Source organism: Aspergillus fischeri, genomic scaffold, assembly GCF_000149645.3.
Source record: "Aspergillus fischeri NRRL 181 1099437636264 genomic scaffold, whole genome shotgun sequence".
NCBI classification, from domain to species: domain Eukaryota; kingdom Fungi; phylum Ascomycota; class Eurotiomycetes; order Eurotiales; family Aspergillaceae; genus Aspergillus; species Aspergillus fischeri.
This window is the reverse complement of record NW_001509762.1, coordinates 564,029-581,551: the sequence shown is the minus strand read 5'-3', so window position 1 is coordinate 581,551 and position 17,523 is coordinate 564,029. Positions and strand designations below refer to the sequence as shown.

General features: G+C 51.9%; 4 protein-coding genes across 4 annotated transcripts, besides 2 other annotated features; 1 reads left to right on the top strand and 3 right to left on the bottom strand.

The window, feature by feature from the left end:
* Window positions 1–355: 355 nt before the first annotated feature.
* On the bottom strand, window positions 356–6,998 carry NFIA_074300 (putative nonribosomal peptide synthase; the record flags this gene model as incomplete). The annotated part of the gene is made up of 2 exons (XM_001259406.1): window positions 356–496; window positions 600–6,998. The coding sequence occupies 2 exons, from the start codon at window positions 6,996–6,998 to the stop codon at window positions 356–358; spliced, it is 6,540 nt and encodes a 2,179-aa protein (XP_001259407.1).
* A 1,354-nt stretch (window positions 6,999–8,352) lies between these two features.
* Window positions 8,353–10,031, top strand: NFIA_074290 (cytochrome P450; the record flags this gene model as incomplete). The annotated part of the gene is made up of 3 exons (XM_001259405.1): window positions 8,353–8,481; window positions 8,547–8,731; window positions 8,786–10,031. 3 exons carry the CDS (start codon window positions 8,353–8,355, stop codon window positions 10,029–10,031), a joined length of 1,560 nt encoding a protein of 519 aa, XP_001259406.1.
* A 654-nt stretch (window positions 10,032–10,685) lies between these two features.
* NFIA_074280 (putative dimethylallyl tryptophan synthase) lies at window positions 10,686–12,009 on the bottom strand (the record flags this gene model as incomplete). The annotated part of the gene is made up of 2 exons (XM_001259404.1): window positions 10,686–10,785; window positions 10,838–12,009. 2 exons carry the CDS (start codon window positions 12,007–12,009, stop codon window positions 10,686–10,688), a joined length of 1,272 nt encoding a protein of 423 aa, XP_001259405.1.
* A 906-nt stretch (window positions 12,010–12,915) lies between these two features.
* On the bottom strand, window positions 12,916–14,085 carry NFIA_074270 (uncharacterized protein; the record flags this gene model as incomplete). The annotated part of the gene is made up of 1 exon (XM_001259403.1): window positions 12,916–14,085. One exon carries the CDS (start codon window positions 14,083–14,085, stop codon window positions 12,916–12,918), a length of 1,170 nt encoding a protein of 389 aa, XP_001259404.1.
* Window positions 14,086–15,633: 1,548 nt separating this feature from the next.
* Window positions 15,634–15,670: a microsatellite.
* Window positions 15,639–15,683: a microsatellite.
* Between the last annotated feature and the right edge of the window lie 1,840 nt (window positions 15,684–17,523).

The window sequence follows — 17,523 nt, the reverse complement described above, 5'->3', positions numbered from 1 at the left end:
CCCAACAGATTCTATGTTAGCCATGAATCCCAACGAAGACTCAACACAAGAACCATTTTGAGGCAACGCCAGAAGCTAAATAATTCTTTTAAACGACGACTCTGATGCTGTGAATGAATGAGCTGATATCTTTCGGGTGGAAAGATGATGTCCTACAGAGAATGTGTTGTTTTTGTTCTCGCCAGGCTTTAACGTTGATTCCGCGGCCGCTTCAAGAATCAGACCATCTGACTTGGGTTTTTCAATTTCCTGAATGTCTTGACGCTGTGTCCACAGCCTCAGGCGTCCCTGAGAACTGGTATCTTCGTCTGTCAGGCTACCTTACTGTCAATCTTACCTCATAGAAATGGAGACCTTATTCGAAACCGGCGATGGCATTTAGTGGCTCCGACACGTGGTGGAGGATCTCCTCAAGATGATGCAGGAAGCATTTGAGAATGCGAGAAGCATAATCTTCGGACGCGCTTGATGCCCAGTAGCGGAGCTCGACGTCAATCTGGGATGGTGAGAGGAGAACAGCCACACAACAGTCATACTGTTGAGCTCAGATTAGACGCTCTATAACTCTTACCAAGGATAATGTCGACAAGTGTACTCACCTCCGTCGCATCCTCCAACTCGACGAGTTTCATGGCAACCTCGTCGCCGTTAATTTTGTCTCTCGAAGATCCTACCCCAAATACATTTTGCACGGTCAAGACTGTATTAAACAGCTGCTGCAGCCCAGCGACCCCTACTATCCCAGCCTGGCGGACAGCTGCTGGCATAGAGCAGTGCTGGTGCTCATTCCGACGTTGCATCTCCTTCTGGTTTTGTCTCAGAGTATCAAGCACTGTGCTCGCGTGCTCAAGGATAAACCGGCAGGGAACGACATTAAAAAAGGTGCCGACCATCTGCCAGATGGCAGGTAAGGGAATGTCCCGGCCTGAGATAACCGTTCCAAAGCAGACGTCGCGGGACTTTGTGTAATGCTGAAGGGTCAAGGCCCATGCCAGCTGGAATATGTTGGTGAGAGTGACATGGTTGGATCGCCAGAAGGAGGTGAGCCGATCGAACTGCTCGACTCGCAAACTGCGACGCAGGGACCGAGCCTTGCATGGACGGGATCTGCATGGCGGAGGCAATTCAGATGGGACTCTGGGAAGGTTACATGGCCGAGTTTCGGACAGCGTTTGTTTCCAGAACTGTAGCGCCTCTTCGCGCGACTGGCCACGTAGGTAAGTCAGATATTGGCGGTACGGGGTCTCTTTGCTAGCAGAGAAACGGCCGTGGAGCGCGAGACAGAAACGTTCTAGCAGAATCGCCATGGATATGGCGTCGATGAGCGCACGACCCGTATCCAGCCTTAATATGACCGTTCCATCGTCCTCTTGGCCAACAGCCAAGCGGTGAGGTGGTGTGGCTTTCCAGGACGACACGGGCTCCAACTTCTCAACTTCTTGACGCACATTCTGGCTTCGGGGAAGGATCACGACATCTGCCGGTACCTGTTTAAGGACGACATGGAGATATCCCACATGCAGATTAGGAACATGCAGCACCATTGTCCGTAAGGCGGCATGGTGCTGCACCAATCGATTCCATGTAGCAACCACCTGCGATAGGGTGACTGCCTTGCGTGTGCGAATTTCAAAGATGGCAGTGCTTGAGTAGTTGGGTGTGTAGAGTTCGAGCACCCCGGCGTGCGCATCAGAGCAGGAGTATACGTCCTCGATATCGTTGATATTTGCCACGTTCAGTAGGGACTGAATCAACTGCATCTCCGCTTCCGGGAATTCAGCCAGGGGACCATCTGCCTTGGAAGTGGTATCTCGCGGAGCAGAGGCTTCATGAGATTGCTTCTTCAAAGGAGCCACGGATTCATCATGGGTCGAGCAAGCATGTTCACAGAACAGAGACACCGTGTTGTAAGAGAGAAAGTCCAGCATGGAGAGAGCCAAATTACCTTTTCGACACAAAGTGAGCAGTTGCATGGCGGAAATAGAATCACCTCCCAGAGCAAAAAAGTCATCGTCCACTCCAATGGACTCCTCGTCTAATGAAAGGACCTTGGCGAAATTGGCTCGCACAAAACGTTCCTGCTCGGTAATCGGTTGCTTTTTGTGCGATGCTGCATGGCCGAGATACTCCGTCACTATCTCTCTCGTCAGATTCCCTGCTTCCTCTCGCAGTTTCTTGCGGTCTGCTTTGCCACTAGGACTGAGCGGGAGACGTGACAGAGGGATAAGCAGCGAGGGTACCATGAATGACGGAAGGTGCTGGCTCAGGTGCGTTTTGAGGCCTTGTAATTGGGACCGAATCTCGCTTGACGGCGGAAGAAAGAGCTCTTGACGTTCATGGTTGGGGAAGCGAACGCTTGTGGTGTCCGCTTGCTTAGGGTTATAGACGAACAGGACCAATCTGGGTTCTGCGATCTCTCGGAGCGTGACAAGCCCGGCGATAGCTGCGGTTTGTTGCTCGTATTGCTCGGCACAATGCTCAACTTCGCGTAGCTCGATACGTTGCCCATGCAGCTTGATCTGCGCGTCTTTTCGACCGACCAAACTCAGACTCCCGTCGGGTCGAAAGACAGCCAGATCCCCTGTCTTGTAGAACCGATGTCCCTGCAGAAAGGGGAATTTCACACACCAGGATGGATTGCGAATAAAAGCTGCCTCGGTTTCTGCAGTTCTTTTCTTGTACCCTCTGCCGACAATGGGTCCGCCGATGAGAAGCTCTCCCACTGAACCCACGGGCTGGAGCTGATGGTGGTTGTGGGGATTCACAATCCAGCACGATGCGTTAGGGCAAGATCCAACATTACTGGGGTCAGTATTCGGGGACAAAGGTCCCGTGGTAGTTGTGTACATGGTGCATTCTGCAGGGCCGTATGATTGATGCAGCCGCACCTGGGACGCCCACGTAGCCAAGTCAGTCGCCGAAGGCGCTTCTCCTCCAAGAACGAGTGTCTGTAGGCATGGAACTTCCGCTGGAGCAATAGTCCGAGCCATGGAAGGAGTCAGCATGGCGATATTAACCCTCATATCTGTCATGGCGCCCGCCAGCTTGTTCATCCGCTGGTCTTCAGAGGGAATACAGACGCAGCCCCCTGCAGCGAGCATGAACATCACCTCAGCCAGACAAATGTCAAAAGCGGGCGATGCGAACAGCAAGCCTCGGGAGGTGTTTGACACGGAAATGACGTCCTTGTGCCCATGCACTACTGAATAGACCATGCCATGCTCAATCACAACACCTTTGGGGGTACCTGTTGACCCAGATGTAAAGGCAACATACATTGGATCCTGCGGTGTCACCGAGGATGGGCTCCAAGAACAGTAATCAGCGAGGACGATATCCGACGTAAGAGTCACGGTACTGTCCACAATTTTCCTGCATTTGTCTTGAAGCGCCGGGGAGCAGATTACCACTCGTGCATCAGCATCCTGAACGATTTGCTGCAATCGGGGGATCGGAAAATTGGGCTCCAACAAGACCATAGCGGCGCCAGACATGAGCACGCCCAATATCGCGACAGGAAACCACTTGGACCGCTCCATGCAGATCCCAATGACCGTTCCTTGACACCACCCGCGAGACTGGAGATGACCCGCAACCCCACGCGACAAGGAGAGGAGTTCATGATACTTGAGCGAGCCATCCCATGCACATACGGCTTCTGCATCGGGCTGTGTAAGGCAGAAGTCCATAATGACCTCATGCATGCACCTTAGACGTTCTGGGTTGTCCTTCCGATTCCATACCGCCAACTGGTGCCAATCTGGAGGATTCTGGGTCATCAGTTGCCCCATCTGTGCCCCGGGATCGCGGAGGATATGTTGTAGGGCTGTTGCGAATTGGTCCAACAGCATTTGCACCCGGTTCGTATCCAGGACGGTGCTATCAAAGAAAACCTTGATCTCAAGCGATTCGGCTCGCTGTTGAGCCACGATGGACAAAGGATACGAGGCAAACAGCAGTTCCTGGTGCTCATTCTCGGGGAGATCGGTCAGTATGGCAGAAGGGCTCTGCACCGAACTTAGTCGGATTGTCAGGAGATTCTGGAAGCGACAGGCCAAGGCGGCCTCCGGGCTAGCTTCGCTGATGCGTGCGAGACCAGTTTGTTCGAACGGTATGATGGCGACGTCGTGCTCGCGTAGCCTTAACAACATATCTTCAACGGATGAATGTGGATCAAGCTGCGTGCGGAAGGGGAACGTGGCAATCGTCGGCCCAGCAATACAGTCAATGCCCGGAACTGGAGCATTCCGGCCTGATACCGTCAATCCATAGACGACATCGTTCGAACCGGTCTGGGCGGAGACGACCAGGGCCCAGGCCAGTTTGATCTTATTGGCGAGTGTCCAGTCTTTATCTGCAGTGGCAAGGGGAATCCGGTGGCTCCTAGACGATGGTCGCGGTGAGACTACCGATGATCGATTGCAAGAGTCCGGGAAGACCGCGGCTCGGAGGCCGGTGAATTCCTGTGACCAGAACCGATAGGCTGCAGACATGTCCAGCCTTGAGATATAGTCGATCACTTGGTTGAATGATGGCCGTGACGGGAGCGCGTGGCCTTCATAATTTTTCTGCAAATCGTCGAGCACCTGTATGAAGGACCACCCGTCGAAAACGGCATGATGCATTGTTAGGGAGAAGACGGCTGGCTTATTGCCTCGCGCATGACGCACTTCCCAGCGGGTGAGAGGCCGCCCCAATGCCATGGTCTCAGCATTATCCGTGGCGTAGGAGCTGGTGCTCAAGTCTTTGGCTTTGATGACTACTTGAAGCAGTTGACCGTCCTGGAGCTGCACAACGCACGTTCGTAGCATGGGATGTGCGAGATAAGTCCGCTTCCATGCCTCCTGGAAGCGATCCAAGTTCACTGAAGGTGTGAAGGAGAATCGGTATGTGCTCACAAACGACCCGGGGTTTTTGATGGACAGATACACGAGGCCTGCTTGCAACGGTGTGCAGGCATACATATCCTCAATCATGTCTCTTTCGACACGGCACTGGGCCGCTGCAGTGGATAGGCTCTGTTCCACATCCTCGAGGAGGGCGAATGGCGCGATCGTGTGCACATCCCTATTCGCTACGGCACATCCGGCAATCTGTTGAACTGTCTGAAGACGGATTACATCGGCTACTGTGATCTCCAGACCTCTATCCCGGGCTCGCGCCACCAGCTCGATGGCGGCCAAGGAATTTCCTCCCAGATCGTAGAAGCCATCGTGAGCGCTGACATCTTTTTCGGGACACACCAACACCTCGGCAAAGAGAGCGCGAATACTTTCTTCTTTGTGGAGCAGTCCAGGATCCTTGTCGTTTCCTCGATCTCGTTCGGTCTCTCCGCGAGCCCTGGTTCCTCCGAACTGAGCTGCTAGATTTACCAGTGCCAGTCTGTCCAGTTTGCCTGTTCTTGTAAGGGGGAAGCGCTTCACTGGAATGTACTTGGTCGGTACCATAAAAGCAGGTAGCCACTCACGGAGCCAATCTTGGAGACTGTCCGACAAAGCACAGAAGGCGTCGTCCATGGGAGCCAAGAGAGCCTCGTTTTGGTCTGCATCTGCCTCTGCGGTGGTCACAAACAGTGCAAGCAGTTTTCTCCCATTGGTGTTACTGGGGTTTATGACGTCGGCCACCGCATCGATTCGCTCTTGGAATCGGCGGGCATGATGCTCGATCTCTTGCAGATCGACACGCTGACCGTGAATCTTAACCTGGGTGTCTTTCCGACCTATATACCGCAGCGTGCCGTCGTCGACGTTGTACCGGAACAGATCACCCGTCTTGTAGAACCGTTCTTCAGCAGGTATAGCGAATTCTGTCGCCCACCTGGGGCTGGATACAAAAGATTTCTGCTGGGGCTGGTTGAGATAGCCTCGGCCGACAATCGGTCCGCTGATGAGGAGCTCGCCCACGGCTCCCAGGGGTTCAAGCTGATGATGGTCCTGCCGATTGACAATCCAGCATCGACTGCTATGAGATCGACCGACGTTGTACGGGTCCTGTAATCGGACATCGGGCTGTACGCTGGTCACGACGCTGCACTCAGCCGGACCGTACGCATTGATCAACTGGACTTTGCCCGTCCACTGTACGATCTGGTCCTGCGCCATGGGCTCGCCGACAAGCAGGAGGGATCGGACGTTGGGGATCTGCTCGGGCTTGATGAGTCGTGCGACGGACGGGGTCAGCTCCACCCAATTGGCTCTCAAGTCGTTAATGGCTGCGGCGAGGCCATTCAGTCGCTGTTTCTCTGACGGAATACACACACAACCGCCTGCTATCAGGGTCATGAGCATTTCGAGGATGCTGCTGTCGAATCCGTAGGATGCAAACTGGAATGCTCTAGTTTTATTATCAAGATTCTGAACTTTGTTCTGGGCAAGCGCATTGGCGCAGAAAGACTGATGTTCAATCACTATTCCCTTCGGCTTGCCCGTGGAGCCAGATGTGAAGGCAACATAGGCCGCATTGGCAGGGGTGACCTTTGACTTAAGAGATGAATTGCAAGGAAAATATGACATTTTGCTCAGCGTGTCCGGAAGCGCGATGGCTTTTGGGGCAAAATTCGCGGCCATTTCCCGCAGTGGGTCCGAGGTGATCACGACGTCTGCCTGCACCTGGGAGCAGATTTCTTCCAGGCGCGGGATGGGATATGAAGGGTCCAGGAGGACGAAGGCGCCTCCTGCTCTCAGCACGCCGAGGATGGCAACCACCGTCCATAGCGACTTTTCAAAGCAGATCGGGACCTTTGACTCGGGACCCACGCCAAGGGACTGCAGCTGGAGTCCGACAGCCAGCGACAGTCCGTCTAGTTTGGCATATGTGAGAGTACCGTCCCAGGCACAGAGCGCCTCAGCGTCGGGCTGGCTACGGCAACGATCCTGGATCAAACTATGTATGCAAACTTGGGGTTGTACGGGCCTAACATTCCACTGTCGAAGTAGACCGGTGCTATATGCACCCAGAAAGTCCACATCCCTGAAAGTCAGTTCAGGGCTCGCGATCATTTGCTCGAGTATATGGACTAAGGAGCATAGCTGCGTTCGGGCTTGATTGATGCTAATGGATGTACTCAAGTAGTCCAAGGACACTTTTGGACGCGATGAGCCACAATCCAGAGTGATGACCAGCTCACAAGCATGCAATGAAAACAACTCGGCATCGTCAGTACGTTTCTAAATGCAGACATTGGGGCGAGACCACCTACAGCCGAGTGTGCATCACCGAGGCCATCGTGCGACTTGATAACCACCGCAGTTGTGGCATCAGACCTCCTGTTCCCTGCTGTTTCAAGCCAAGGTTTCCTCTGCTGTAGCTTGGCCGTGTCCACTAAAAGTGTGTCTGGATTGTCTGATATCTGCCAGGTCTCTACGTGAGGTGATACGATGCAAGCTGATTCTAGGCATCGACTGTCCACAGGAGCCTTTGGGGTTTCCACCACTGCAAAGCTCAGAGTTTGGTTCTCTGAGAGTCTGGAGAGCAACAAAGCCCATGAGGCCTTGAGCGAATGTGCTCGGAAAGAGTTGTCATGTTTAGCCCGCCCCGTGGCTAGCTTTTCGTCAAGACGCGCAGTGATTGTTTGGAAAGCGCTGTAAGAAGCCATGACAATGATGAAGGATGAAGGATGTTGTCGACAAAACAAGATTTTCCACCATACAGGTTACTTCATGATATAGCCTAGCAGCTATAGACATTGACGAGGTTGTCATGGGCAGTATGACTTCGCTCCATACACGTGCTACTGTCCAGAATGGGATGAATTCTCGAACCATCCCCAAGGGGTCACGACTTCATTGTTCAAGCAACGGCCTAGATTGGATGCCGTGCGACACGGACTAAACATGATCCGCAGTCAACCAGGACGAATTCAATCAGCACATTCTTGATTTCAGATCAACATAGGGGCATGGATACACTTCTCATGATGCGAGAGTTTGCCTTGAAACGGGGACAGTGACACAAGAGATCGGTGGAACAGGCAAGATGCATCGGTCTTCAAGGGCAAGGCACTGAGGGGACTGCGAACCAAGGGCTGCCTTGCAAAATTGGAAGTGAAACACCGAAGCGGTGTAGCACATTCCTCATGCCTTCTTTGCTCCAAGCACCTTGTGTTCTGAACAGGTCATGCGTAATATGTAGTCGCACGTATGCCCTTGAGCATCCCTTGCAGGTCAATCGCGGGGCGTCTGACATCAAGGATCAAAGGAATGTGTGGACAGAATTGGACTGAGAGACGAAACCGAGCAGGAGTATCGGTCAGCTCATGAAACCCCAAACCAGTCCGCCGGGGCATCCCAGGGGGTCAGGAAAGGGAAGCCTTTTGAGTGCCGGATCATATCACCTATTGCACCTTCCCAAGTCATGATCAAGTACATGCCGGGCGGGATGCCTCTTCTATTGCAGTTGGCAGTTCTGTCGATTGTAGCCTTCGTCGGGTACGCTTTTCGGCCAAATTCGTGGTCAAATCGGGTGGTGTCTTATGTGATTAATGTGAGTGATGCAGAAGGATTGCTAAGAGGAAGGAGACTAGTAATACTGACAATATTCACATATAGAAAATCTTGCTTTGGTGGTATCCTATCTACTCCATCGATGGCAGATCGTCTATTCCAACCTGTCCATACCGATTCCCTGATGGTGGAGGGAAAATCAAATTTCTCGAGGGCGAAACCATCTCTCGCAAGTGGGCCAAGCAATACGGCCCCATTTATCGGATATGGGTCGGTCTGACACCGGAGATGTAAGACCCTAGCGAGCTCTCCAAGGATTATATTACTGGGTTAACGAACGGCAGTATCGTGACTCGCCCAGAAGATATCAAGACCGCGTTCAAAGACTCCGGGAACCATCGCAAAGCTCCTAATCTCAACGGCGGGTGGGTCATGGGAGAGTTAGTCGGTGATGGAGTCGGTCTAATCAGTCAAGCGGACTGGAAACGCGTTCACGCGGTGGTTTCGCCTCCGTTTGCGCAGCGGCCCATCACATACGTCCCGCTGGTCCAGTCACGGATAGACCGTCATTTTGCGGAGCTGAGCCAGAGACACAGCCAGGACAGAAGGACCATGAGACTCAGGCCAGCTGAAGATCTGAAGCTGCTGCCCTTCTGGGTCATCAGTGATCTCCTATACGGGGAGCTTCCGCAGCCGATGGTGGAGGAGCTGTTGCGCATCACCGAGTTGCGCACCGACGTCTTCCAGTATGCCTTCAAAGGAGGGTTATCACTCTTTTCAATCAGCAGGTGGTTCTCACCAGCGCTCCGAAACAAGCTGCACTTCTTCCATACCCGCTGGGCCGAGTTCAACCGCCAAGCGTACCACCGCGCGAAAGCCAGCGACGCAGCCGCTGCCTGCGCCATCGTCCCGCTATCCACAGCCGTAGAAGAGGGCCGGATCTCCCGCACCGAACTGCTGCACACGCTGGACGAGGCCCTCTTCGCCAACATCGACGTCACCATCGGCAGCTTCTCCTGGATCCCACCGTTCCTCGCCGCGCACGCAGACGTACAGCGCGAGCTCCGGGACGAGATCAAGCAGGCCCGTTCCCAAGCAACAGCAACGCCAACCCAGGACGCCTGGGTCAAGTACCTCGCCAGCAACACCACCCTCCTCGCCAGCTGCATCAACGAATCCGCGCGCCTGAAGCCCGTGACCAACTACACGTACGCGCAGTCCCTCCCCACGGGCCGCGAGGTAGGCGGGTACCTGATCCCCGTGGGGACATATGTGGTGGTTGACACCAACGCGCTGAATCTCCGGGATCCGGGCTGGGGGTCTGACAGAGGAGAGTTCCGGCCCCGGCGATTCCTCGAGAAGCCGCGCGGGGAGTTTCGGTATCGGCTGTGGCGATTCGGGTTTGGGCCTCGTCAGTGTATTGCGCAGGCGTTGGCGGATACCGTTCTCAAGGTGTTGGTGGCGTATATGGTGGAGAATTACCAGGTGAAGGTGCCTGAGAAACCTACGGGGGGGGAGTCTGAGGAACGAAAGCGAGGAGACGCCTGGTTCAAGGTTGCAGAGCAGCAGATTCTTCTTGAGCCGCTGTGATTGCTTCTATTTTTCGGACAGCTTAGCGCTATTCAATCATTTATGACGAAACGACGGGAATGCATATTGATGTTATCTGAGATACAATAGCACTATGAATATGTAGCCGTTCTTCGAATCCTCCAGCCATACACATCAAGCTGGCTAGCTCTCGCTTCGCTCACTGTCTTCTGTCTTAGACGATCAAGGTGTGATATTTACATCTACTGCTCAAGATAGAAATATATACGGGGTAATAGGTGAGGGAAACAGCAGATGCTGCTAAAGGCGGTGGCTTAGGACGTGTGTACATTGTGGCTGAAAGCCTCAGAAAGGTGGCATATATTAGAGGCCTGAAGGAAGACGCATAGAGGCTAAACTCAAAGAGAGAATTCTGCGTTGATTATTCAGCACAGCAAAACCAACTATTATTAAGCAACTATTCGGCCAAGCTGGGTGATGAGTGTAGATGTATTCTGAACTTCCAGGAGGCAGGTTGCAGGGGTTATGGGATAGTTTACGAGTACTTTGAATATGATGAAGATCGCAGGCCCCATCATTTGCATCGCTTCTAGGGGTGGTAGGGGTCCAGCAGCCGAGAAACAGGAAGGCACTAATAAGCAATAAATAACGATATGCCAGGACAGGAACGCGTCATTCAGTCCAGTGCATCTACTAGTGGTAGTACATGGTCAGGTACGGCCCTTTCTCCTCGGTGTACGAGATAGACAACCATGCCTGGCGGTCTGTGGCAATAGCCAAGTCCTCGCCAGGGCTATTCCAGAGTTAGAGAAGATTGCAAAGGAAAAGAGATTAGGGGGCCTCACTAATATGATTGCAGATTCTCCGGGTAGACCCTAGCCAGGTCATGCATGCCATGACGCTCGAAGAAGGCTGCCAGCACATTCGCGATCTTGAGCTCGGGGATGCCGATGAGGGGGAAGTAGAATTTAGGCTTGGGCAGAGGCTGCCCCGGGGTTATCTCGTAGTTCATAAAGAACGGCACAATGCTCAGAGGGTCACCGGGGAGCGATGGCCGCTGGGGTTCAGCCCGCTTGCCGTCGACGATTTCAAGGTCGACCCATAGCTCGCGGATCATCTGCAGACCACGCATCGTCTCCTTGTCGGTGAGCGTTCCTCCGAGCGTCCAGTGCTCCTCGAGCTTGGCGAGCGTCACCTCCAATTCCATCAGGTACAGTTTGAAGCGCGTCGTGCCGGGCTCGACCAGGTCTACAGACAGGAAGTGGATGTCTGTCTGGGTCTGCCGCTGCATGTGGGCTTCGATCGCTTTACATGGCGCCGCGAGTCGGCCCTGCACGTCCACCTTGCGGATAGCAGAAAAGCACAGCTCCGCGACGGAGTGGCCCGTCGCCGCGGCTTTGAGTGCCGGATAGAAGTACTCCTTCACCGTGATGCCCGTCTTGTTCAGGTCCAGGGCAAGCAGAATTTGGCTCTTCCAGTTCGTCTTGGCAAGCTCCGCGGTCAGGAGCTGCTCATTTCGGTCCGTCAGCGTCAGGTCGGCGGCGAGCGCGTGATGCAGCTCCAGGTCGACGGTGGCCGAGCCGGTCATTCGCAGTTCGGCCAGGGTGGCGTGGACGGCGTGGCGGTTGAATGGGTCGGCACTCGTGCTGGCGAGATAACTCGTGGGCTCGAAGGCGAGCCGAGCCGTTGAGCCGAGTCTCTGGAAGTTCTGACTGAGCTCGAAGGGACCACCAATGTTGCCGAGGAGACACCTGTAGATGTCTCTCCCGGGGCTGGGGAAGGGCCCCAGCTTGGGGATGATCAAGTGAGCAAAGAGCGACAGGTACTCGTATTGGCGGTGGATGCTGTATTCCCCATCCACCAGCATCTTGCCAAGCACCGGGCCAATTTGATGCCAGTATTGATACTGATCCAGATTGGCGAATATCATTGACCTGCTCAGTGTGCGATATGGGATGTCATGTCCCATTTCAGCACAGGGCGCAGAGGCCTCAACGGCGGTCGACGACACTGTCATTCTGGCTGTCTAGAGCCTGTATGTGGAAGTCAAAATAGGCCAAATACGAGTCTAGGATGAGGTTTATCAGACGAGATACATGCACGCCATTATAAGTATCCATCCTCCTCTTAAGGTGACGCATAAGATGCTCTTCAAGCGGTGGATTGTACTGTCCACCTGCGACTCGCCTGTCAAAGAGCGTTACACTCTTGCTCAGAGGTATTCTGCCGCAAGGGATAAGGGAACCACCACAATGCAGAGTTCCAGACAGACAGGGAAAGGAGGGGCAGAGCAACGAGACTTGGAATGTGGAGATTTGCCCCACTGAAGCATTTCTCAGAGACATGGCGTGGACTGTCACACAGAATCCCCATTCACCAGTATCCAGCGGCCAGGAAAGCGAAATCAGATGTGGAAAGGATAGAAAGAAGACAACAACCCCAGAGTAGCTGGGGAGAAGGCAGGAAGCCGTAGTCACGAGACTGGCCTGAGCATCCGTTCAACCAGAGCATGGAGTCATCACGTTCAAACAAGATATCAGGTTAAAGGCATGCAGATCATTGATGCCTCTATTGTCCAGGAATGAGGGAGCACTCAACTGATCAAGAGAGTCGACTGCTCTCGTCTCAAGCCCTGATAGAACAACATGAGGCATAAGGAAGATATGAGGGATCAAATCAAGCTACAGGTCACAAATCAGATCACTACACAGCTCAAACAAATCTTAGTCTTAGCAAGTTGCTCATCTATTGGGTGATTGTCTATCTAATGCATGTAGCTATTCGTATCATTGTACCTTCCGTTGGGTATCCTCGTCACGGTTCGTGCCTCTCATAAAAACCAAAACTCCACGCTATGTATGAAAAAGACAAAGGAGAGACAGTATTTGTCGAGGGAAAAAAGCAAACAAACAGATTCTAAATTTCATATCCACCCATATGCATAGTTCATGCATGGCTGATTTTCCAGACCGAATTGCTGAGTGACTACCCCGCCAACTTGGTCTAGTCTGCCATCGTCCTCGAAAAAGAATGACTTGTTAAGCATACTCTGTGCTGATTTCACAGGTTGCGCATGTGTCTGAGGCCCCAGTTGCGGTTGACAAAGATCGGCACTGTTGCTGCCTTGCTTCTCTGCGGTCTCTTGCGAATCATCATCCTCTCCGTCAGCGTCCTGATTTTCTGTCTCGTCGTCCGGTGATGGCGTAAAAGTCTCCTCCAGCTTCAAGCCCTTGCCACTTAATCCGGTCAACGACGCATTCAACGACGCGTCAGGACGACTGTACAGACCCATCCCGACAAGCTCGTCCTCCGGCTTCTCCTCAACCGCCTCCGGCTTATCAAACTGCTGAATAGGGAGAAATGGAGTTGGAGGTCCAGAAGACGGCGCGCTCTCGTAATTCGACCCCGCAACATCCGCCCCAGGAATACTGCTGTTCATGGACATCATATCGAAGGACCAGCCTTCAGACATGGGCGGAGCCATCGCGGATAAGCTAGACGCACTGGCGTCCCAAGTGACTGGCTCGGCCTGCGAGCCGTTCATTTGCAGGAGGTACTGTTGCTGCATGATTGTCGGATCTTCCATGCCGGACAAAGAGGAAAACATCGCAGCATCTGAGGCGGGATAGACAGGTAGAATGTCCTCGCCCGCGTAGGTAACAGGAAGCGTGTTGGATGACGAAGCGCATAAGCCTGTGCCAGCAAGGTTTCCAGACATAGTTGTGGCCGGTAAGTACTGAGAGGTGGAGTATCCTGTTGATCGCAGAGATGCCGGGTGCCAACTCATTGGTCGCGGTTGGCGTGTTCTGCGCATGGCGGAAGCGGCGAGAGCAGCTTGGATCTGAGCCTGATAAGACTGCTGCGGCAGTTGCCGGTACATTGGCGAAGTGTGCGACGTGGTGGCCCTTCGCTTGGCAGCAGAGGAAGGACTGTTTCCAGCACTCCGGGGTTTCATCACCCGACTAGTGTGCTTTGGTCTGGGGAAAGCGTACATCAAGTCGCGAAACGTCGATGTACGGAAACATGGCTGGTTTTCTGGGTAAATCCAGTAGGGGCCTGCTACAGAGGCTTGTGGTTGCCAGCAGTCGGCCATTGGTAGAGATGTTGTGAGTATCAATCAGACCAGGAGTGGTTGTGATAGTTGTTGGCTGGAAAGAGGATAGAGGTGTCGGTGATAATGGCGAAAGAGGAACAAGGTATGGAGAGCGTAGGTTATATGACAGATGGAGGTGGATTGAAATCCATGGATGACTGCAGCAAGATGCACAATAATAAGGTCAGAGATCGAGACTCATCATATAAAGATGACACAAGGGGTCACAGGGCGCTCATGGCAAGGTACCAAGCGAGTAGTCATGCAGAAGGAGGTAGTAGTAAAGTAGTTAAAGTAGTCCAAAGATCTTCATTGTCTCCATAGCATCAAATTACTTTCCCTTCTTAGAAAAATAATTATTTATTAATATGAAATAAATAGAAAAATAATAAATTCTTTTTTATTTTATGTGATGAATATGGGGTCACTTGTTACTCGTGGCATTAACTTACATGTCCGATCTACCGTCCGCCCCAGCTCCACGATCCAAAGGTTGGGACTCCATAGCTGACAATCTATTGGCGGACACATGTTCAATAGTGAGATGACACAACGTTGACACTAACAAAATAGGTGACTTGGTCCGCGTCTCACAGGGGGGAATAATGGAACAAGCAAGTCGGCTAAGGAACGGAGGAGGCAGGCTGGTCTGGTAGGGATGGAACTGGAAGGATGTGATGATTCAGGCCGTGCCTCAGCTCAGCGGCTCCACTGCCTTTCCATGGTCCATGTCCATAGTAAGTATGCATTCGTTCTCTACCTCTACTACTCGTGTAGAATTCTTATTTTTCTCTTCTCTAGCCTCCACCGCCCTTTTCAGAAGGGCCGGCTTGATTTCTAGACCCTCAGGATGTGCTGGACGGTTGGACCCATGGACCGGCCAAGGTAGTGGTGGTAACCATGGTGCCGCCATGTTGGTGGGGACGGAAATGCTCAATACCTTACCACTGGCGGGGATGATCAGACCCATGAAAAGGTTTACAAGGAGTTGGGTTTTCATTGGACGGGATTTCAAGGAGAAAATAAAATGGAACCTTACGCTTAGACAGCGAAGAAACCAGGAAGACAGAGTGTCTGGACACACTGAAACCAGGTTAGTAGTCCACTGTACTCCGTAGTACTTCGTAGAACAACTCAGTTCAAGGCCCGTGTGTGACTAAGTGACTGCTATGTACGGATAAGCGGCTAGATAACCCAGAAAAGCTACCTCCTTTGTGATCGGATCGATGGTTACGTTACACATGCATCAAGTCAGCCTTTATTATTTGAATAGGATATAAAAGTAGGTATCAATGATGGACATGGAGATCGTTGCCCAAATCTCAATATAGATGCGGCTATACATGAAGCTAGGGCTCATGCTCTGTATTATCATCATCAGTAGTGACTACTTACGGGCCTACGGAACACTGCTGATATGATCAACAAGCCAACATTCATTATGAACTGTATCCGTACATACGTTTTAGGGATGGAGTTATGTAACTATTCGAAGGGATCATAACTAAGATGTTTGGCAGCGACATCTGAATTAGTGGATTTCCGTATTTTATTTTTCTTTTTCTTTTTCTTTTCTTTTCTTTTTTACTTTTCTTTTCGCCCGAAAATTGGGCCTATTAATAAGTGGCTGCGATGCTGCGGAGAGAGACACGCCCGGTTTAGTTTAGCAAGTTCGACTTAAAGGGTCCCTCTTTTTCTGGAATGTTGTCTCTCAGTGTTTGAAGCCACACTAGCAAATCTCGACCTATCATCGCTGGCGCCCGCTGCTGTGCGGTTACGGCGTTCGGCATTCAATATCTCTTGGACTTGGAGGCTGGTCCACATACTAAAATAATGTTTCTTCCTTTGCTGAGTCTGGCCCTAACCTCTGTCCTTCATCGTTATTACTCCGTAAAGTCCGTATTATGTATCAGGGTGCACATACTCCGTAAGGTACCTCTCAAGTGCCTCCCCGCAAGTTCATTCCTTCAAAATGCGTCACATCTTGCTATGCTCAATACCTCTTACGCAAGGGTTACAATTGCATCGTCGCTCCAAGCTAACGAGGTCACTCTGCAAGGCATATTTATATGTGGTCTATGATATCCAGTGTTGCCCATTGCCGTGTTGCCTGTGCTACACCCTTGTATCACTATAAATAAGGCATTCTTCGGCCTCACCGGGGAACTCTCTGAAGTTGTGATCCGCTATCTCGTTTTGAAACCAACCGCTTGGGGAGAGTTCATCCACTATCGTCATAGGCTTGAGTTTACGTTTCTAGTGCTGCGGTGGATAAGGTTGGACACTTGGACTCATAGATTAATCATGAACGGCTAGACTTCGTAACTTCGTAATCTCGTAATCGGGGGGACGCCAAGCACTCTATACCAAGCCTTCGGCCGTCCGATTAGGCGCAGGATTTCGGAGAGACTAAGGTAAGATCAGAGAGTCATGTGGATGGTGAGATTTTATCTTTATCCTTGTCACGCCCTTGCTACTATTCTATGTGGCTTGCTAGCCTAGGACAAGGGTGTAAGACATTTAGTATTATTATTGACAAGAAAAAAAAAAAACAGGGAAACAAACATTGATTATTTATGTGACACTGGTTGTGATCAGCATTAGCATACGACTTTCAGCATCAATAATATCATCTAATGCACTCCCACCACCAGCAAATATCCAATATTACCTGTTAGAGAAAACAGAATACTGCAGGGTATCGATGTATCATGTACGAGTCCACTATTTTGTTTCTAGGTTTGACGAAAAGCCAAGGACGAAATATGCTCGACAATTTAAAGTGGGGTACTATTCATTTATCAACTGACACTTCGGCTAGGAGTTGAGTCGCGTCTCAGGATTGAGTATCAATTACTATCGTGTCTTTCAACTCCATAGTGGCTCCGTAGTGACGAGGCGACGGCCAACGCAGCCTCAAAGAAGTTGACGAGTTTCTTAAAGGGGCACATGATTAATAAGCTTGGACAATTCTGAAAGATCGACCGACGTCACAAAGACATCAAGGCTCAATCAAGGCTCAAGGCTCACGACATAAAGCTCAAGGTTACAGCATATATCTCGGACCTCCTGCTCACTTCTAGCGGTTTAGTATGCTTCATGGAGCATGGAACCGAGCATCAGCCATCAAGCCATCGGACAAGGCGGATTCTCATGTTCCTACCCCCTGTCGTGCTCACCCCAATCCCTGCTTCCAAGGGCGGTTACCATGATCGCCTGTGATGGCCCCAGGCGATTGTCATCGAATCTCAGCATAACGGTCATGTACACGAGATAGGCCGAGTCCGTGGTCTGACCTCCGTAGACTCCGTACTCTGCGTGTATCCGACATACTATCGAGTATCGACATCGACATCGACATCGTTAAGGAACACTACCTAGAAGGTACTAGTTGATCGGACTGTTGAGATCATCGTTTGATCGCTGTGCGAATCAAAG